Below are 22249 nucleotides of genomic sequence, written 5' to 3' on the forward strand. Positions count from 1 at the left end.
ATTTCTGTCAACTGTGTTAACTGGAGGATTGTATGTACCGGTATGGGACGGTGACATACTAGGTATGATTAGTTAAAACACTAATCCTACTTAATTTGGAATGAGTTGGATTAACCATAAAAAGGTTAAGTTCCACTTATATGGATGTATATGAACCGGTATGGGACGGTGTCATATTAGGGATGGCTTAGTTCAAAACACTAAGACCTACCTATGTTGGGAATGGATTAGTTCAAAACACTAAGTCCGACCCAATTTGGATTCAGGTATGGATTAACCATAAAGGTTAAGTTCATCACCTACATGTGTCATATCAATTGTGAATTGAATAATCTACTATGGTTTTAGAATGGATTTATTTTTATACAGATATCAGACCATTACACAGATGAATGATATTCTGTATTAGAAGGAGTACGGACTTTATATATTTATTATATGTGCCATGGTATGAGCCTGAGTCTCAGGACCATAGTTAGGGCGTGAATATCGCCTAGGATGAATAACTGGACATAGGTGTTGTCCCCTGGTAGGTCTAGGTATTCATGCCCACCTTAGGGTGCGTATTTGCATGTTACTTTCTATTCAGGCTGAGACAGACTTACTGGACTAGCGAGCGTCCTATAGTGTGTACTATATATACATATATGGACTACTCTAGATATTGTTGAGTCTTCCTAGGATGTATCTGCGTATCGGATTACTGTTTGGATCATAGTAGATCAGGACTTGCATGTGGGCCTGACACACTCTATTATTTTTCAGGTGTTGGACAGTACCAGGCTTAGAGCTTGATCGTGTTGATGCAGATACATACACTCACTCTTCCGGTTACATAGGATTTCCTTTCTACTTTAATTTTGGTTTTTAATTATGTAAATTTATTCAAGGTTTTAGGATTAGGGGTCCACTAAGTGGATTCCCGAGTTGTACGGTTTAAAATTATATTAATTTATAATTCAAGTATGAGGATTCTTATTTTAGTTTTCTTCCAGCGTATTATTATTAAGTTTTTTTTAACTCTGTTTTTATTTTCTGTTTGTTTACATATTAATTGTTTGGTATCCCTCGAATCTGTGCTCGGACTTGATCACCCGTGGTTCTAGAATTGAGGGGTATCACAACTATTGCCCCCCAAAATTCATTTTTACCCTTACTTACCTTATATTCTGGATTCGTCCCAGCCCACAGTGCCACCATCATTGCCAAAGTGGGTTTGTGACATACGGGTTATATGCGTGTATATATATATATATAGAAATACCACCCCATCAAGCATCATCACTTCACCACCCCCACCAAGCACCATCTCTTCCTATTTTTCTTTTTCAAAACTGAAACCCATCTCCAATATTCAATCTCAAGCCTATCTACTCAGCTGGTGGTTTCGTATTGTACAACAATGCTTTGAATGTAAGCATTTAGGTTAGACCGAATTGAAGGCAAGCTAATCGGACAAGGGCAAGGTTTAGACGTTCCATTGATTCCAACGAAACAAAGAAGAAAATAGAGCTCAACCCAAACCGTGACGAAGAAGATCATGCGAACTGAAACCATTAATTCAGGCGAACTTGAGTAACGAAGAAGAAATCTGAATGAATCGGCGATGGTGGTGGTAGTGGTGTTGGGTTCGATTAAGACACTACAATGGTGGTGGTGTTTGGTTTGATTAGGGCTTTGCAATCGGTGTCGCGATTGTGGTGGTATTGGGCTTTGATTACAATCGGTGATTGTGGTGGTGGATCGATGAGGGCTCTGTAACCGTGCCACCACAAACTCCTTAAGTGGGTGGTGTAGCGGCGGTGACGGATCGGCGAGGATGAAGACGGGTTCGCTGCGGCGGCTCAGATGTTTCGGCCGTAATGGACGGCGGGCGGTGGTGACAAATTCACGGCGAGCAAGGATCTGGGCACGGTGATGGCTGTCGTGACTGGTTCGGAAGCTCAGCGGCGATGACGGACTGCCGTGACTGGTTCGGAAGATCAGCAGTGGTGACGGACAACTGTGACTGGTTCGGATCGGCCTGGTCTGATCTTTATATATATATATATATATATATATATATATGTATGTATGTATGTACGTATGTATGTATGAATTTGTAACCATATATGTATTATGTGTGTGTGTGTGTGTGTGTGTGTGTGAATTTTGCACACAAAACACATTATTTGATTTGGGTGTTGTATATGGCAGTGAAGAAGTGGAGGTGGGTTCAGAGAGAGAGACAATGGTTTAATGGTAGTTTGGTCTACTTAACATGAATTTTATTGTCATTTGCTTGCATTACAAGGGTAATAGAGTCTTTTTATGTTGTTGATAGGCATTTTAGCCCCTTCAAACTAATTTTTTGATAAAAAAATATTATTTTTTGTACAGAGGGGAGGTCATTGCAAAATAAGGAAAATTTTAGGATCCGCTGTAACAAAATGACAAATCTCAGGTTTAGTTGCAATTAGTCCAAATTTTAGGAAAGGTCATTGTAATTTGCCCTATTAATTAATATAAAAAGGGTCACGGTATAACAAAATGACAAATTTCAGGTTTAGTTGCAATTAGTCCAAATTTCAGGAAGGTCATTATAATTTGCCCTATTAATTAATATAAAAAAGAGACGAATTTAAATTTTAAAAAAATTACTTGTTACCCAATAAAGCATGCAAGTGGATTATCGTCCCTTCTTCTTGAGGGGTGAAGTTGCCTCGCTCGATTCCGGGACGGAGGTAGTTAGTCCATCTAAGTCTGCAACTCTTGCTGCACCTTAGGTCCTTAACCATCCTTTTTCCAGCCAAAAATAAGTTTAATTGATTCATTGGCACTCTATCTGATCAGATGTGTAGATCAAAGGTGAAATTAAGTCCAAAAAATAAAACTAATAAATTATTCTTCAACAAATAATACCTAAAAATCGGATAGGAATTTTATTGATAACTAATAAAACTTGAAATTCATGGTAAAAGAGAAAGGTCTATTAGCCCATTAATATGTGTATATAGAAGGGTAACATAATAATTTCACTTTCTTCCGTACATGACATCAATAAAATTCGTTATTAACTTGAGTTGAGTGTCACAGAAGAGAAATCCGTAGAAATTAATTTCATATTTAAAGAAGATTAAAGTAATTTCTCAGATTATAAAAAAAATTACTATAATTATGATAAATCATAAAAAAGGTCAACGTAATTTAGTAAAGGTCAATGTAACTTATCCAATACTCCGTAATAATTTTAAAAATACATCATACCTTAGATTTCCTAAAGAAATCACATCCTGCCAAAACTCAAGTCAAATTTGGGCTTCACCTGGGCCATCACTTTCATTTTACTTTTCTTTTGGGCAAGACTTGGGTTGCTGTTTGTTTCTTTCCATACGGGCTTCTGGGCTCATCTTGCACATTGAGTTTTATGCCGCAATTATACTTGTAAATTTTTGCTCTATTTAAATATATTCTCACCTGAAAAAAAGGAAGAAACTTCTTAATTTTAAAACCTTAAGGACCTTAAGGTAGATGGAAAATTCACCTGAAGCCAAACGGTCCCTGACAAGAGCTTAAGCTGGACCGATCACCATCCGAACATTGAATTTGAATCCCAGGTTGGGATGAACACTAGATGAGGAAGTAACTTCCACACGGAGTGTTAATCATAGATACAAGTGAGATGGAGGACAAAAAAACACACACACACACACACACAGAAAACCTGATGGAAGCAAACAGCTAAATAAGTCCTATAGTGATAAAAGTTTAATTTAAGCCAAAAGCAGCTCTCAGTTCCTACAAAATGGCTCACAACAGTGGATGTGATTTCACATGGACAAGTTCATGAGAAACCGATCATCATCATATACATCTTTCTAAATCTCCCTCAACATTGATGGAACCACTGGAACCATTTTCCTATAAACATCTGCAATGGTCTGTAATAGAAAGCGACTTTAAGATCCAGCTTCATATGCTCCATCTTGTGAAGAGAGATGCAGGAACATTTTTGAAGGATCCAGAATTGCTTAGGAAGCGCATTGGCTATCTCTTGGGTCCCGTCGTTGAGGTGTCTGCCCTTCTTTCACGCTGAACAGCTCGAGGGACAAATGTGAAGCCACGAGTGTGGCGACGACCAAAGCTGATGGATGAAGGAGAGGAGTCTGAAGTACTTAACTTAGAGACTGCTGAAACAAGACCATCCATGGTTTCTTTTTCTACTTGCATTGCACTTGAATCCTCCTCCTTATGAACTGCTTGCTTCCGTTGGTTCTTCTGCCTCTGTTTCTTCGATAGGTGGGCCTTCTTGAAGAATTCAAATGAAGCAGGGAATTTATGCTTGTCAACCAGATGCTGCTGCCGACTTTTGTAGCTCTTTAGCTTCATACCACAACCTTCAACCAGGCATTCATACTGTTACACAGAAAACATACAAGGACATTAAGATTTCATATTTTAATACCAACATGACACAAAGCACACAATAGTCAATTCTATAACAGCCTGAGTACTGGTAACTGTATGCATTGGCAAGATATTATCCAGCATAAACAAACTCCAAATTATCTCAAAATTGGTTCCGTCAAGCACACTTATCATGTAACCCCAGATAATATCAGTTCTAACTATACGCAAACTGTGCTGACTGCTAAATGAAGAGACCAAAATCAAATGCATGATAAGTACCATAGCAAAACCACGAGCAACTTTTGCCTGAAAAAAGGAATCATGTGCTTCAGATACATGTATGCTGAGTAGACGTGATGTTGGATAGACTCTTGAGCAGACTGAACAAAAAGCAGTGTGCCGTGCGTTGTAGTGATCTTCGAAGTCCTCTAGAGAATTCAAATGTGCACCACAACCAACAATTGGACAAAATACTCCCCTGGTCATGCATTTAATGTTAATAAAAGTTAGTCATTTAGTATGGATTTACAAAGGCACTATAAGGTAGTACATGAAATTAGAAAATGTGTTTTTGTTCATTTTCTAAGGAACAAATTAGGTATCCAACATCACACAAGTGGGAAATGTCATATTAAAGAACAAAACATTTGTTTATAGGATACTTTCCATTTATAAGCTCTAATAGCACTTGTCAGAGTTTTTCTCATGCTGTAGAAGGACAACTTTAAGTGACTCTAGCATGAGCAGAATGCTAATTCAACTTAGAATTCAAACCTAAAATTTTATTTCTTTATACATAACTCTATTAACTGTGACTAAGGGATCAAATGGCATGGATGAGGAATCATAGTCAGTTATTAGGCCTTCCCATCTTAGTAATCTGCTATGCCAAAGAACAACCTGATCAAATTGTACCCCAAGAATGACTTGAAAAATAGCAATAAATGCTTAACACTGTCTGATAAGTTTGCTTATAACATTTGTTGGCTACTAACTTAAGCCACCCCAAGGCTGAGCTCATCACATTTTCTTTTTCTTGTTTTTTGTTCTGCTGACATGACCTGATTGGTGACTAAACTACAGAAAATAAATAAAAACACATTAGTATTGCAATTATCTAACCATATAGTCCTATGTCTAATAATGTAACGTTTTTTTAATGATCCAATATGTACATGGTAAAAGCTTATGGCAGGTCACTAAAAGTTCAGGTTTGCGACATTATCCAGATCAGCGGAAAGCGAAGTACAGAAGACTCTGTATCCAAAGACAGGAATCGATAACATAAAATATAAAGTTTCAGGTTCCATGTAGTCCGGATTTGAACTTTTCATACCAGCAGTGACATAGTAACAAACAACCAGATGTTGTAGTAGAATTAAAAACCAATTTACTTATATGGACTAGTTAAAATTTGACAATAGGAACTTGATTCCTACTTTTAAACTTAAATTTCACAACTAAAATCCGATACTTACGTGTAGCCAGCAGAGGATGCTCTAATAATATGGCAATGGTTCTGCATCAAAATTCCCAGCAACCCCATAACAAACAAGAAGCTCCATATATCCCCCCACCACAAACCAAAAATGCTAAAATACAATCATTACCCCTAACTTTCCATAAACCACATCTACATTTTAGAAAGGGGGATAACCATCAAAGCATGAAAGGATTAAGGAGCACTTGAGCAACTCAACCGAGCCACTACTGGCAATTTAATCAAAATATAATTTGATAAAGGGTAAATTACACTCACACCTCACGAGGTTTGACCTTATTACACACGGTGGTTGAAATTGGGTCTAATATCACCTTGTACCCACCCCTCAGGTTAGACGCATTTGCTCGACGACCCCCTACCGTCAACCAGCCATTAGAACCGTCAGAAAATTTTGACTAAATGACGGCTTTTCCCTTGCCCTTACTAAAAAGACATTAGTAGACTTCTTATATACAAAAAAATACCAATGCATATTAAAAAAAAAAATACCAATGTTACCTTCATTTCTATATATAAATATGGTCACTGTTTCCCCATAAATACACACATATATATATATTCGTAATCTACATTTCTCTCTCTCTCTCTATTTATATATATTCTGCTTTACACACCAGTAGAGAGCATGAATCAAATGAAGAAAAAAAACTAATCGATTGCTTTTGCTCCACATAATCATAAACCTTCCAATTCGAATTCTCTTTATTTTCCTTTTCTTCCTTTCTTCTTCATTAATTTCAATCTCTTTCTTTCTGAGCATTTAAATTTTGATACTACTCAGTAAAGGCTGGCTACTGGTGCTGTGTTTCTCTCTCTCTCTCTAGAGGGCATTAAAGATGGGAATCGAAGGAAGGACCTGAGGCTTTCAACAAGATTAATGAAAGGTTTTGTCAAGTTCATTGGCCAATCCAGTTGCAGAGGATCTACTCAAAATCCATCTCATCGCAGAAGATTGATGGGAGTTTCAGAGGGTTTGAGGGCTCTGGTCCGCCGAATTTGCAGTAGCTGAACGAGAGAGGGGAAAAAAAACACCGAGAGTTTTTTATATATAAATAAAGGGTAAAATAAGTCATTTATTATACAAGATACTTTTATTTTTTAATCTTATAAATTGAAGGGCATAAATGACATTTTATGTGATTTTTAACGTCTGTTGATGGTTTGACTTCAATAAGGGGTGTCATTGAAGAAAAAGCATATCTCGACCACCGTGTGTAATAAGGTCAAATCTCACAGGGTGTAAGACTGTGACTGTAATTTACCCTTTGATAAAATATAGGAATCTCTTGATACTATATATTTATTCAGAGATCCAGCAAAATGAAAGAACATAGAGGAGGCTTCTCAAGGACAACAAATTTTAACAGTTACATGTCTCGATAAGTTTTAGGATCAGATACATCAAGTAAATCACCTGTAGCTTGTGAACTATACCATAACACCCTTTTAATTTCTAACCCATCAAAAGTAATTTTACAACGAAACTTTCATCTTCATCCAAGGAATCCAACTATTTCAGTTCTTTCAATGCTGGAAAAAATGCAGAATTACTGTAGCCAGCTAATCGCAAGTCAAGTCAACGGAAGGAAAAAAATTATTTGTAACCATTAATACCTGCCATCCTCATCTTCAACAATTTGAAGCTGTTGCTTCTCGTCTTCAGTTAAATCCAATGCAACCTAAACAAAAAAGGGAAATAAAGTTAGTTACTGATTAAGTTTCTTTTCTTTTGGCAGGCAACCGAAATCAGAGGTGCAAAATCAAATCTCTTAGAAGGTTTGGCAATATAGGGGTGAACTTTACATACTCAAAAGCAGGAATAAAGCGCGAGTTATTTTCAGAAGATAAGTACTTGAACAACAAGTGTTGAAAATATAATAAAAGGAAATTCTGAAGAATGAAACCAAAACATGACTCTGAAAAGTAGACCGTCTAGAAAGAAAGGAAACGTTGCAGTTCAGCTTAATAAGATTTAGCCAGTATTTAGTTGAATTGATAACTAAAATTATTACAATAACTAATCCTAAAGATTAAGCATTATTAATTTCTCCAATAAAGAAAGAACGCATGGACCTGCACAACCAAAGTGATTCAGAAAACCCAAATTACATGTAAAATTACAATTTAAGAAATATGGGAGTCCACAACATATATAGCTACTATGATATACCTATATATATTTCCTCAATCCTAATTCATCTATTGTCGAATGAAAGAGGAAAAAAACAGCACAAGGAGAAGAAAGATATGCCTTTTTTTTGGCGAATTTTTTTGTAATAAAAAAAATACCTTGGAAAAGAGCTCCTCAACTCAAGTAAATATTACCAAGTAGGATCCTAACAGTTTCAATAAATTGAGTAGAAGTAGATTTAGAATGTTGTTCTGGGAGGATGTCTTGATCATGCACTCAAAATACTAAGTTGCTAACCATGCTTAATCCATGGACCAGATATTAGATAGTCATATCAGCCGGGTGTAGCAAATGAATTATCTCCAACTATAAGAAATAATTTACTCAATCAATTTCAATCTGGAAGCAACTTCATAAATAATCATCTACTCAGTAATATCATTTTCTTGATCATTTACAAAACCCAAAGCCAGTCATTTTTAAACACTTTACCACAACAAACAAAGACCTGAAAGACCATAGTCATTAGCCGAATACAATTTGAATACAATAAAAGAAATATCTTCTTAACTAGTCCCTATAAAGTTCCCATGACTAGCATTTCCTACCATTATAATTCTCTCCATAAATTCAAACCTATACTTTTCCTGAACAAGCATCAGAGACATCCAAATTGATAAATTACTGAAACCTTCCATATTTTTGCCAATCAGTGGCAAATTCTAATCTTAGTTTATACTTAACGAAGCAATTTGAGTACAATAACGCAAATTCTACCCAAAAACAAAAATTCTTGATTTGAAAAATTATCATCACAGAGAATGAATCGTCAAATAAGACATTAACTCAAAACCTACAATCAGAATCATATTCCACAAACTCGTCAATTAAGACTTAAAAGATCTTCAAAGAATTAAAAATAAACAAATAAATAGAAATATATGTTTGTGGGGGATGTGTGTTTACATATACTTGTAATGTACATACACAATCAATAGAGGGAAACGGAAGGAAATGAATGAACCTGTTTGGCGAGAAGTTCTCTTTCAATATTTCCAGATGCGAAGAAAGGGGCGTCGGGACCGAACCGTCGACGAACTGGACTCCAGTACGGAAACCCTAATTGGCCTACGTTCTCTACAACCATCGCCATGTGAGACGCTTCGTGTTTCCCTGAATTCTGAACAGACTATCTCCTGTGTGAACAAACACCTTCGTTTCGTCTTTTCACAGGACGAGAAAATTGGGCTGAAATGGCCCAAAGTTCAGCCAGTACATCCTGAAATTTGGGCCTTTCCAACCCATTAAATTTCAGATTGGACGTGCTAGGCCCAGACCATTGTTAAGGTTCAAAATTGACTGGATTGGGTTTAAAGATTTTCTGGCCCAAACCAACAGGAGCCTGACATAAGATAGTAGGTGTGGATATTATTGCGACTTCACAAATTGCACTATTTACAAGAAGTTTAATAATAACATAATGAATTGTAATGTTGGGGGTGGCAGTATTTTATTGAGGCTAAAGCGAAAATTTTAAAGGAAATATTTTTTTATTTTCAGTATATTAGTATAAATAATAGTATTACCAAGTGTAGATATTTTAGAAACTTTACTACTTAACCAATTGAAAGTAGTCTAGAAAAAGAAAAAATATATATAAAGTGAAGAATTTAAAAAAAAATAAGAAAATATGTGAGAAAAAGAAATAGTCAAAGTAGAATTCTGTTAGATAATTACATAATTCAATTCAATCTAAAAATTAGAGATATTTATGCGTTGAATTTAATCTATTTTAATCACTGACGAAAAGAAAAATTATAATTAAATAAGTGAAAATTTAATTAATATATCTATATGGAACCTTTCTATTGAATATGAGGAGGCAATGTTCCTAATGCTTAGCGATTGAATCCGTCCCGTGGTCGATGACTCAAGCTCATACGGTGAGTGAGCGTGAGAGCATAGTTTATACATTGAATCATAAAAATAAAAGCCTCCTTTAATTATTCAATTCTTTGCAAAGTCAATGATATTCATTCGTCAACTACCAAGGGGTTTCATGGAGGTCTTGTCACACTTCAGTTTCCATTATGTACCGGTACATGATTAATCAAATCATGCGTGTATATAATAGTAGAATATTTGATCATTGAAAGATAAACACGTACATGGACAAAGCTTTTTTTTATTTTTAAGGTAAAAGGACAAAACCTATTTTGCTTACATATACTTTGACCTAACGTATTAAAAAAAAAAGTAATAATCAGCTCTCCGCACCAAAGGCTGTTGCAACTCTTTGTAAAATTATTGAGAAATTATTAGTTTTAGGTTTTAATATTAAAGCTGTCTTTTTATACACTTCTGTCTGATAGACAGCATAAGTCTCTCATCTAAAATGTTCTTCAGGATTGTTGGGGGAAAGAAAAAAAAGAATTATTGCCCTCTAATGATGATGTTGCACAATTACAATCATATGTCTTCATAATTTATACTAGTGTGGACACCTAACTGTGGCACATCAAATGTGACCCTCCACCACTTCTTATGTTGTCGATGTGTCCGAGTCTACAGTCGGGTGTCGTCTGTTATAGAGTTTTCTTAACTCATATAATAATTATAGCTTAGTGAGATATCATAAATTAAAAGAAAAAAAGAAAGTGAAATTTAGAACAAAACACATTTTCTTACAACATGAAGAAGTGGATTCAAGTCTAACCCTAAAAATGATTTTTAAAAAATAGAGGGAATGATTTTTAAAAAATAGAAGGAAGTGATCTGAGAAATGATGGAATATGTAGGGAAGGTAGGGTGTCCATAATTGCTTTATGACTCAGTCTGGAGATTGTTGTGGTTGCTTTCATGGGAAGCATCCCCACCAGTTCCAACACCCTTTAAAAGGAAAGGGTTTATTTTGACTAATTTTTATTTTGATGTCAGCAACTTAGATAAACTTTTTCCGTGGTGGAACTTTGGGGATGTTGGAACTTGGATTTGTTATTGTGTCATTTTCATATGTCTGAATAACAAGCAAGTGATGTTTACCAAACCAAGGCTTCACATATATCACTGAGTGCCCAATTAAAAAACAAATAACAACTGCAAATTTCAATAAACAACTGCATTGAACTTTTCTAGATCCAGATGAATGAGCTAGACTACAAAATTGGACTTGGTTGGTCCAACGAGAAATTGGACTATTGATCAGAAAGGCAGCATTGAAGACAATGCTTATGATGATCACAATAGTAAAAGTTCATTGAACATGAACAGCATAGGTAATGCAGTTGGTAGAGGAGATGGTTTAAGAATTAAAAAGTTCGACTGGTTTTGGTGATGATTGTATGCACTCGGGAGATTACTACTCTCCAGTAGAAAAGCATTTGAGCTACACAATTATAATATTATAAGTTCAATGCATGGAGCTTCAAGTGTGCATAGGCCATAGGCTTTAATCCTTTTGACCTTTTTTTTATTCACCCAACTACTAATAGTTAAATTACAAGTTAACAAGCAAGGATTACGATGTGGTTATAGCTTAATGGGTAAACGCCCACACAAGAAAAGGACCGACATCCACCAGAACAGGAGGTTAGAAGTATGGTTACTAGGATATTGAGTCCTCGATCAGACACTTGGACCAAGTATAGCCTTCTTCTTTGACAAGCACTATTAAAGCCCTTCATCCTTCATCCTTCATCCTTCATCCCATGTCTCTTCTATATATAAAAGCTGTCAATAAGCGCAAGAGAGACACAGAGAGTGATGGAGGCATGGAGATGCATGTATTTGTTTATGGTGGTCATGGTCATGGTCATGGGGAGAGGGGAAGGGCAACTATTTGAGAATTTCTACCGTTCTAGTTGTCCTAATGTAGAAACCATCGTGAAGCAGGTTGTATCCACAAAGGTCAGCCAGACTTTTACCACAATTCCAGCCACGCTTCGTCTATTTTTCCACGATTGCTTTGTTGAGGTACGTCTTAACGCATCTCTATGATTGTTTTCTGCACTGAAAAGACCTGAATGTGTGTTTCGTTAATAATTTGACTTCTGAAAACAGTGGTTAAGGTGTATTTTGTGTGAATGAACAAAAGACAAATATACAATTAAACGATGTAGTATTGTACGTAGAACGTCTTGACATCTGTGTGTCATTCAAGTTATGTTTTAGTAACAATAACAACGCAACAAACAAGGCCTTTTCCAGAAACAATAGTATGTGATGAAACTCAAGAATGCCATGAGCAGCAGTGCAGCACATTTATTTAAGAAGAATACTCATGTTGTGCAAGATATGAGACATAATATATGAAGAATGATTTCTATGGCCATCCAGCTGTGCTCTGCTTTAATTCTATAAGCAACAAGGTATAGGGCATGTAATGCCCTCTCTCTTTTCTGGTTTTAAAGCTATGGGACAGAAAACAGCTTTAAGGATGGAGCAAATAACTCTCATCTGATCAAGTGGATCATATATTATCTCAAGATAGAAAAACATATATAACCAATGATTTGTTTTAAAATGCCATCCCAAGAAAGAAAACAAAAAGATAGAAAGAAATTGTACAAAAAGAGAAAGGGGAATAAAAGAAGAAATGCAAATTTTGGTTCTGGTAGTTGATTTCTTCCCCCTAACCCCAACTTTTTTTCTTGTTTATATTTGTGTTAGCCATTTATATTTACACTTGTATGATGAACCAGAAAAGACTTTTGAATCATGTAAGTGCCTGCCATCTATATAAATAAATTGATGAGGAAATATCACCAGCGATGTTATATATAATAAGATTTCACTTAAATTGTTGTAGGATGGGATCATTCTCATCAGATTTTCATTTATCTCAAACAATTCACTGTCACATGGACGATTGGAAGTACAATGAAAATATAATGCATTCATTGTGTTTCTAGTATGCATATTGATGGGTTGTAACAGTTTCTATGTATCTAAACATATACTGATTTACTTCTAGCAGGGGCATTTTAGAGCATTCATATATGTCCTCGTATTTTATTACCTAAGAGACAAAACAATTTCGAAGAAATGGCCTTGTTACACTGCAAGAATATGAAATTACTTCCACCATTTGGCAGAAGATATACCATTTTTTATATTGGGGTCATTCAATTTTAAAGCATGATTCCATATAAGTACTAATAAAGTGTAGGAAGTAATAGAAATGATGATGATAAATTCATCCAAGTAGACTACGATGAAATGGCCCCAGCTGGATTGGTTTTGTCATAAAATGCTCTGGTGGATCAATCAGCTTTCCTTCGCAGGGATGTGACGCCTCAATTTTGATTGCATCACCAAATGGAGACGCAGAGAAGAATGCTCAAGATAATCTTTCGCTTGCTGGAGATGGCTTCGACACTGTAATTAAGGCAAAGCAAGCAGTAGAAGCAGCATGCCCAGGCATAGTATCATGTGCAGACATCTTGGCTATTGCTACCAGAGATGTTGTAGTGCTGGTAAATATGCAGAAGCCATTAGAACCCTTCAGCAGTTGTTAAGAATGTTTTTACTATAAAACAAAACTAACACCGCCTATTCGTTTGATGTGATGAAATTCATTTCAGGCTGGAGGCCCTTCTTTCAGCGTAGAACTGGGACGGCGTGATGGACTTATCTCCCAGGCATCTCGTGTCACAGGAAATCTTCCGGAACCCTTCTTCAATCTTAATCAACTCAACTCCATCTTTGCCAAGAATAACCTGAGTCAATTTGATATGATTGCTCTGTCTGGGGCTCACACTATAGGCTTCTCCCACTGCAACCGCTTTGCAAACCGCCTCTACTCATTCTCCCCATCCTCTCCAGTAGATCCCTCACTAGATCCTAACTATGCTCAGCAGCTGATGCAAGCCTGCCCCCAGAATGTAGATCCCAGCATAGCCATCACTATGGATCCCGTAACCCCACAAGCTTTCGATAATGTGTATTACCAGAATCTGGTTGCAGGCAAGGGTTTGTTCACTTCAGATGAGGTGCTTTTCACTGACCCAGCATCTCAGCCCACTGTCAATGATTTTGCCAGTAACCCAAGTGACTTTAATGGAGCCTTTATCACGGCAATGAGGAAGCTAGGTAGGGTTGGAATCAAAATTGGTAACCTAGGAGAGATAAGGCATGACTGCACAAGCTTCAACACATGATGACAAATATTCGGCATCACAATAGAGCACCTGACAAAAGCATATAAAATAAGTTCTAACAAGAAATGCCTCATTATCGTGCACTTTGTGAAACAATTTATAATGTGGTGTTCCAGTCCGCAATAGCAAAGCCAATAGGTTGGAATAATTTTGTATTTGTACAAAAGAAAGTTATTGAATAAACTATATCTTCACAATTTTTATTGATTTATCAACACTGGGGTGTAGATCTCACTTCCATGCTAGGCACGATTCTTGAATTCGTTAGAAATGTCGTCCCCAAATCGGTCTTTTAAACACTAGATGCAAAGAAATCTTTCAGTAATTGATTTCCCATGTGAGGAGGCCCCGGATGACATGGGCCAGGTCCGACTCGCAAAACACAACCTTCAGTCCGAACAGCTGGGTCAGCCCATAGAAAGACACTGCCATATGGGCCGAGCGGGAGTAAGCCCATCAAGGGTGACCAGGGCTTACAGAGGAATAGGCCCAGGTCCAGCAATTAGTAAATATCTTGTAAATATCTTGTAAATATCTTGTAAGTATCTATAAATAGGAGTTAGAATGAAGAGGAGAGGGATCTTTTTTGGGTTGAGGTGTAAGAATTCTAGAGAGAGAAAGAATAGAAGGAGTTTCTTGCATCTTCAATTTGCGCCGTCTGTGGGAAACGCATGAAAGTTTGGTTGATCAATGAGGAGTATCGAATGGATTCAAACCAATTCGGTTGATCGAGACTCGATCTTGCGGATTTGAATCCAGATCTGAGCGATTGTGACCTACTCTGGAGGAATTACGATTCTTGAAGCTTTGGCAGGAGTGACTTCAGATCTACGCAACCACGAGTTGCTCGATTGTGGCAGGATCTGACGGATTTAGAGTTCAGACAATTCAGATCTTGTAAACAGTGAGCATAATTCGGAGAATTAGAAGCCAGATCTAAAAATTCCTACTCACGAAGCTCAGATCTACTCGCGAACTTGAGATTAATGCCTTTACTCCGTTCGGGAATAATGATAGGTGAAAGCTCCAATCCGATGGAGGCTGTCCAGCAAACAAAGCTTGAAGAGTTGATGAACTTGATTGAAGCTCTCAGAAAAGAAAATGCAGAATTGAAAGCTGGACTGCAGCATCGGCAAATACCTGCAGTTTCGCATCCGCTTCCGGTCGGAGAAGGAGGTGTTCCATCTAGTATCGCGCATCAAGGCGATCAGGACGAGAACAATCAGTCAGCTCACCACCGTGATGAAAGGATGATGGACAATTTGCCGCCAAATGTTCGTCGAGTTGAAGATCACGAAGGATCGACTCACGTTGATCCGCAGCGGGAAAGGTTTGACCGAGAGGAAGTGATGGAGGTAGATCGCCGTCGAGTAGCGTCGCCTTGGCAGAGAGAGTTCATAGAGGAACGGTCGTTCGATCCGTCTTACCGGCCCTCCATGGTTACTGTCACTCATCACGGTTCGGAGGGCAGAACCGTAACTCACAGAGCTACCGCTGGACTCCAGAGAGAGAATGAAGCTCTCCGATCCGCAGCTCGGACGGTGGATTCACCATTCACCGACGAGATCTTGAATGCGCCGCATCCAAGGAAGTTTGCTATGCCAGTCTTTATTCTGTTTGACGGAACAACCGATCCGATCGATCATGTGTATCATATCCAGTTGAAAATGGCCCTGAATACGGAAAACGACTCTTTAATGTGCAAATGTTTCCCTACAAGCCTGGCCGGACCGGCGCTCAGCTGGTTCAAAAACTTGCCTAGGAGCTCCATTGGCAGTTTCAGGGACCTGTGCGATCGGTTCATAAGCCAGTACTATGGGAACAAACGCCCGCCGAAGGACATCTCGAGCCTGTTCACGATGCGGCAACACAAGGATGAACGGCTCCAGGCCTTTCTTACCAGGTTTAATCTCACTAAGAGTATGGTAATGGAATGCCATCCTTCTACGGCAGTTCAAGCCTTCAAGTTAGCCATGACACGCGGAACTCCGTTTCACACCAGTCTGGTAGTGAATACGCCAGCTACCATGGATGAACTCAATGAGAGAGCCGATGGCTTTGTGCGCCTCGAAGAAGAGGAGGCAGCTAATGCTCGGACAACGTCGCTTGTGTCGACCGAGGAAAAGTCCAAGGCAAAGATCAGGCAGAAGCAGGCTCAGCCGCAACGTCAGACCACTTGGAAGGCCGAAAAAAGGTCCAGGGAGGAAGAGTTGATTACTCCGCTGAAGGTCACTCTGGCGAGGTTGTATCAGGAGAACAAGGACAAGTTTCATCCACCACTGCCAATTAGACAACCCCTCGAACAGAGGGATCAAACTAAACATTGTGCTTTTCATTCTGATTTCGGACATCAGACTAACGAATGCAGGAACCTGAGGAGGCAAGTGGAGATGTTGATAGCTAGAGGGGAGTTTGCGAGTTATGTTCAAGGCTCGGCGATGGAGCAGAATCGACCAGTGGAACAAATAAAAAGGAGTCATAAACAAAGCTCCCACAATTCGCAACCAGTTCGTATAATCAATGCTATCCATGGTCGACCCGAGCCTAGTGAAGAGTCAGATGAGCTGCTACGGGTGCGCCTGCGGCAGGCGCAGATGAAGAAAAGGGTCGGCAATGTGACCACTCTACACCAGCAGAGCCCGTCAATGCAGATAAAGTTCGACTGGACAGACCTGCAGCGTGTTCAACTGCCTCATGACGACCCGTTGGTAGTCAGTTTGACAGTGGCAGATTGCTTGGTGCGCAGAGTTCTGATCAATCCTGGGAGCAGTGCGAATGTTATGCCGAGGGACACATTTGACAAGCTCGACATTAAACCAGAGAGGCTCAAGCCCACCGGAAATCCCTTATTAGGGTTCGATGGGAAGAGGGTGGAACCCGTCGGGATGGTGGAAGTAGAAGTTCAAGCTGCAGAGCGAGCTCTTATGGAAACTTTTGTGGTTGTGGAAATTCACCCCTCGTATAATCTCCTGATGGGAAGAGGATGGATTCACAGAGTCCGAGGTGTACCCTCAACTCTGCATCAGGTCATAAGGTGCCTCGGGCCCGATGGAGATAAAGTGATAGACATTCGGGGGGATCAGGTCGCAGCCAAAGAGTGTTATTCCGTCACACTAAAGCATGCTGGGAAAGGAAAGGCGCCCGTCCGGTCGACAAGCCCCAGATAGCAATTACAGGAACCTCCACTCGAGCAGAATAGGGTGGAGGAGTCAGCCGACTTGACCGAGGAGCCCCTTCTGGATGTGCAGATCGATCAGTCCAGGCCAGAACGAACTACCAGAGTGGGTATAAGACTGACCAGAGAAGAGCAGCAAGAGCTAGTGGATTTCTTGTCCCACAATGTCGACGTATTTGCATGGAGTCACCTCGACATGCCTGGAATTAGTCCTTCCGTATCCTGTCATTCCCTGAATGTCAATCCTAATTTCAAACCAGTGAAACAGAAACAGCGAAGATTTGCTCCAGAACGTAATCAGATCATAACGGAAGAAGTCGATAGGCTGCTTGATGCGGGATTTATCAGAGAGGTGCACTACCCTGAGTGGTTGTCCAACGTCGTTGTGGTGCAAAAGAAAAATGGGAAATGGCGAGTATGCATTGATTTCACCAATTTGAACAAAGCCTGTCCGAAGGACAGCTTCCCGTTGCCTAAGATTGATCAAATGGTGGATGCCATCACTGGGTATGAGCGTTTAACCTTTCTGGACGCATATTCAGGTTATAATCAGATTCCTATGGACCCCGCAGATGAAGAAAAAACTTCTTTTGTCACCGAGCGAGGAACATACTGCTACAAAGTTATGCCTTTTGGATTAAAGAATGCGGGAGCAACTTATCAACGACTTGTTAGCAAAGTTTTTAAGAATCAAATGGGTAAGACTGTCGAAGCCTATATTGATGATATGGTGGTAAAGAGTAGGAAAAAGGATGATCATCTGAAGCATCTGCAAGAGGTATTTGATGTACTAAAGCGATATGGGATGAGGCTCAATCCGACCAAGTGCTCGTTCGGTGTGAGTTCCGGGCAGTTTCTGGGACACGTGGTCAACCGCAGGGGCATCGAAGTTAGCCCCGCTCAAGCAGAGGCTTTGATTAAGAATGCCGAGCCAAAGACGATCAGAGAGGTGCAAGCCCTAACAGGACGAATAGCTGCATTAAGTCGATTTATTTCAAAATTGTCAGACCACTGCAAACCATTCTTTGACACGATTCGGAGCCATGGAAGGCAGGTCTGGGGGGATGAGCAACGACAGGCATTGACTCATTTGAAGCAATATATGCAGAATCCACCAGTCCTGTCAGCCCCAGAACCGGAAGAAAAGTTATTTCTATATCTTGGAGTATCTGGTGTCGCGACGAGTGCCGTTCTGATTCGTTGCAAGGAAGGGGTGCAATACCCGGTATTTTATGTAAGTAAAACACTGATGGAGGCAGAAAAAAGATACTCAAAGGCCGAACGGGTGGTACTTGCACTTGTAAATGCAAAAAGAAAGTTAAGGCATTATTTTGAATCCCACCCCATAGCTGTTCTAACAACTTTCCCAATCAGAACGCTCATGCACAAGCCAGAGCTCTCGGGCAGAATGACAAAGTGGGCCATAGAGTTGAGTTCATTTGACATAACGTACGAGCCGAGAACAGCTATTAAAGGGCAAGCGGTGGCCGATTTCCTACTAGAATGTGATGCCGAAGATACGGAAGAGGACCTTAGGAGCGGCTCTTGGAAACTTTTTGTGGATGGCTCCTCTAACCAGATGGGGGCTGGGATTGGGATCAAACTGCAAACCCCAGAGGGTACTTCCTTGAGCCAAGCACTCAGACTTGAGTTCCGAGCCACCAATAATGAAGCGGAATACGAGGCGTTGCTAAATGGATTAAAGTTGGCCAGAGAGCTACAGATCAAAAGTTTGACAGTGTATAGTGACTCGCAACTGATTGTTCGGCAGGTAAATGGTGAGTACGCAACCAAGGATGACATGATGGGGGCATATCGTTCTGCCGTTCTGCGTAGAGCCAAGGACTTTGCAAAGATTGAATTCATACAGTTGCCGAGGGAACAGAATGCAGATGCAGACCGTTTAGCATGCAGTGCTTCGAGTTGCGGTGAAACATTGGCAAGGGTGATTCCAGTGGGAATAGTGACCCAGCCGTCCATTTTCGAAGAACCGATGGACTCGGACCCTTGGCAAGTCAACGTCATACCGTATGAACCGAGTTGGATTGACCCAATCATTACCTATATTCGAGATGGCGTTTTGCCTATGCAAAGGGATGAAGCTAGGAAACTCAAAAAGAATGCTGCCAAGTACGCCATCGTGCGGAACCAGCTGTACAGAAGGTCCTATTCTGGCCCCTACTTGAAATGTGTCACCCCCGCGGAGTCGCAGCAGGTATTGCGAGCTATTCATGAGGGTGTGTGTGGCAATCATTCTGGGGGAAGATCGTTAGCGCATAAAGCAATGACACAAGGGTATTTCTGGCCAAACATGTCAAGAGATGCGGAGGAGTTCTCTCGAAGGTGCGATAAGTGCCAACGATATGGACCAATGATCCACCAACCACCTGAGGAATTGCACGTAATGGCCTCGCCGTGGCCTTTCGCGCAATGGGGGATGGATGTGGTCGGTCCTCTGCCAACTGCAAGAGCTCAGAACAAGTATGTGTTACTGGCCACGGATTATTTCACTAAATGGGTGGAGGCAGAACCGTATCCTAGCGTGACTCAGACTCAGGTGAGACGATTTATCTGGAACAACATTATCTGCCGCTTCGGTGTTCCCAGAACAATAGTCATGGACAATGGCACAAACCTCGACAGCAGGCAAGTAAGAAAGCTGCTGGAGGAGTATGGAATCAACCAGAAGTTGGCTGCAGTAAGTCATCCTCAGGCTAACGGACAAGCAGAAATCACAAACAGAACCATTTTCGCCTGCATTAAGAAGAAGCTGGAAGATCATAAGGGGAAGTGGTTGGATGAACTCCCGAACGTTCTATGGGCTTACAGAACCACCCCAAGGCGGCCGACTGGGGAGAGCCCGTTCGCAATGGCGTATGGTACCGAAGCAGTTATACCGGTTGAGCATTTAGTCCCCACTATCAGAAGCTTAGCATGGAGTCGAGATCAGAACGACAAGATGTTAAGATTGAACCTCGACATGATAGACGAAAGGAGGGACGCAGCGGCTATAAGGCTAGCATCGTATCAGCAAGTGCTGGCGAATAGTCACAACAAGAGAGTAAAACACAGGGATTTTGCCCCGGGCGATCTGGTTCTGAAAAGAAAGGTGGGGATGGTCAAAAAAATGATGCCACCCTGGGAAGGCCCATACAGAATTGCAGAAGTCATTGGCAAAGGGGCATATACGTTGGAAACCATGGCGGGAAAGTTGGTCAGCAAGCCCTGGAACGCCACATCTCTGAAGAGGTACTACCAATAGAAGCTAAGTTCTGGCTTTAATTGGATGTTATTTGTTGTCAATCAAATACGTATGAATGAGCAAGTTACTGGAATTTACAAAAAAAGAATTTTCTTTTCCAATGGTCTACTATAAAAATTTAAAGCCAAGTGGCAAGTGGCATTCTAGCCGAGCGCCAGACACTTAAGCAAGATAAGTGGCAGCTGGCACTATAAGCCGAACGCCAGACACTTGCTAAAAATTTAAAGCCAAGTGGCAAGTGGCATTCTAGCCGAGCGCCAAGCACTTAAGCAAGATAAGTGGCAGCTGGCACTATAAGCCGAACGCCAGACACTTGCTAAAAATTTAAAGCCAAGTGGCAAGTGGCATTTTAGCCGAGCGCCAGGCACTTAAGCAAGATAAGTGGCAGCTGGCACTATAAGCCGAACGCCAGACACTTGCTAAAAATTTAAAGCCAAGTGGCAAGTGGCATTCTAGCCGAGCGCCAGGCACTTAAGCAAGATAAGTGGCAGCTGGCACTATAAGCCGAACGCCAGACACTTGCTAAAAATTTAAAGCCAAGTGGCAAGTGGCATTCTAGCCGAGCGCCAGGCACTTAAGCAAGATAAGTGGCAACTGGCACTATAAGCCGAACGCCAGACACTTGCTAAAAATTTAAAGCCAAGTGGCAAGTGGCATTCCAGCGGAGCGCCAGGCACTTAAGCAAGATAAGTGGCAGCTGGCACTATAAGCCGAACGCCAGACACTTGCTAAAAATTTAAAGCCAAGTGGCAAGTGGCATTCTAGCCGAGCGCCAGGCACTTGCCGTACAAACACACAGCGAAGCTAATATAAAAAGAAAAAGAGAGAAAAGATATGTATGTACTGAAGATAAGTTGAACAGAGCACAACACATAGAGAAAAAGAGTTCGGCCATTTCATTAATATTGAACATTTAGTTTACAAAAGAGAGATGTCCATCATTACAAGAAGATATGAACTGGAAGAATTCGAAGGAGCCCTAGCTAGACGCCTCAGTACCAACAGCATCCTGGTCTTGCCGACTCGCCTCCTCGGCCCCATCAGCCGCCTCACCTTCATGAGGTGGGGAATCCAGGTGAATAACTGAGTCGTTCGGCTGGGGTTCAGCGTCAGCAGTGGCTACAGAGGGAGCCACGGTTGACGATTGGGGAGCGGTCAGTGGCAGAGCGGTAGGAGGAGCTGTGATGATCCTTGAGGATGCGATGTCCTGGCACTCATCAAATATACGTTCCGCTTCGGTGGGTTCTGGGTCGACATAGACCCCCAGAGGTTCGATCCCCAGATCCTTGTCTACCTCATCCGGAGTGGAGCTGGTCTGTCCCTCATCCGGAACCCGGTCAGCGAAACCTTCCCGGAATCCTTGAGCATACCGAAGAGCACCGACCCTGGAGAACCGAGCGTGAAGGGCCAGCATCCCACCACCCACTCTGCTGATAGCGTCGATCAGAGCGGTACGCTCGTCCAGAGCTCTTTTTTCAAAAGCCATCCGAGCAGACTGTTCATCAGCTAGAAGGCGTTGGAGTTCTGCCTTCTCTTCTCTGAGTGATTCCTGCTCAGTCTGCCAGACGCTCTTCTCAAGCTGGAGGGCGTCCTTCTCATCCTGAAGGGAATCATTCTCCTTTTTCAGGAC

At 40.6% G+C, this 22249-nt stretch overlaps 2 protein-coding genes across 2 annotated transcripts; one reads left to right on the forward strand and one right to left on the reverse strand.

The window, feature by feature from the left end:
• Positions 1-3709: 3709 nt before the first annotated feature.
• Positions 3710-9223, reverse strand: LOC132284966 (uncharacterized). The gene is made up of 4 exons (XM_059787111.1): positions 9049-9223; positions 7508-7572; positions 4669-4867; positions 3710-4395 (listed from the first exon to the last, which is right to left on the reverse strand). Exons 1-4 carry the CDS (start codon positions 9175-9177, stop codon positions 4027-4029), a joined length of 762 nt encoding a protein of 253 aa, XP_059643094.1. The 5' UTR covers positions 9178-9223; the 3' UTR covers positions 3710-4026.
• A 2563-nt stretch (positions 9224-11786) lies between these two features.
• On the forward strand, positions 11787-14206 carry LOC132284965 (peroxidase 55). Its single transcript, XM_059787109.1, has 3 exons — positions 11787-11996; positions 13307-13498; positions 13607-14206. The coding sequence occupies exons 1-3, from the start codon at positions 11787-11789 to the stop codon at positions 14180-14182; spliced, it is 978 nt and encodes a 325-aa protein (XP_059643092.1). The 3' UTR covers positions 14183-14206.
• Positions 14207-22249: the final 8043 nt, after the last annotated feature.

The sequence above is a fragment of the Cornus florida genome, unplaced genomic scaffold, assembly GCF_030987335.1.
Source record: "Cornus florida cultivar Cherokee Brave unplaced genomic scaffold, ASM3098733v1 CherokeeBrave_3.0.0_Hap2_Chr11, whole genome shotgun sequence".
NCBI lineage: Eukaryota > Viridiplantae > Streptophyta > Magnoliopsida > Cornales > Cornaceae > Cornus > Cornus florida.

What these genes read in the sequence shown, in the direction of transcription:
- LOC132284966 (XM_059787111.1), bottom strand. Translation starts at nt 9,177, where the DNA reads ATGGCGATGGTTGTAGAGAACGTAGGCCAATTAGGGTTTCCGTACTGG. An exon ending in GTTGAAGATGAGGATGGCAG is followed by an intron (nt 4,868 to 7,507) that starts GTATTAATGGTT and finishes ATGCATGACCAG; the next exon opens with GGGAGTATTTTGTCCAATTG. An exon ending in TTGCTCGTGGTTTTGCTATG is followed by an intron (nt 4,396 to 4,668) that starts GTACTTATCATG and finishes TCTGTGTAACAG; the next exon opens with TATGAATGCCTGGTTGAAGG.
- LOC132284965 (XM_059787109.1), top strand. Translation starts at nt 11,787, where the DNA reads ATGGAGGCATGGAGATGCATGTATTTGTTTATGGTGGTCATGGTCATG. An exon ending in TCCACGATTGCTTTGTTGAG is followed by an intron (nt 11,997 to 13,306) that starts GTACGTCTTAAC and finishes TTTCCTTCGCAG; the next exon opens with GGATGTGACGCCTCAATTTT. An exon ending in CCAGAGATGTTGTAGTGCTG is followed by an intron (nt 13,499 to 13,606) that starts GTAAATATGCAG and finishes AATTCATTTCAG; the next exon opens with GCTGGAGGCCCTTCTTTCAG.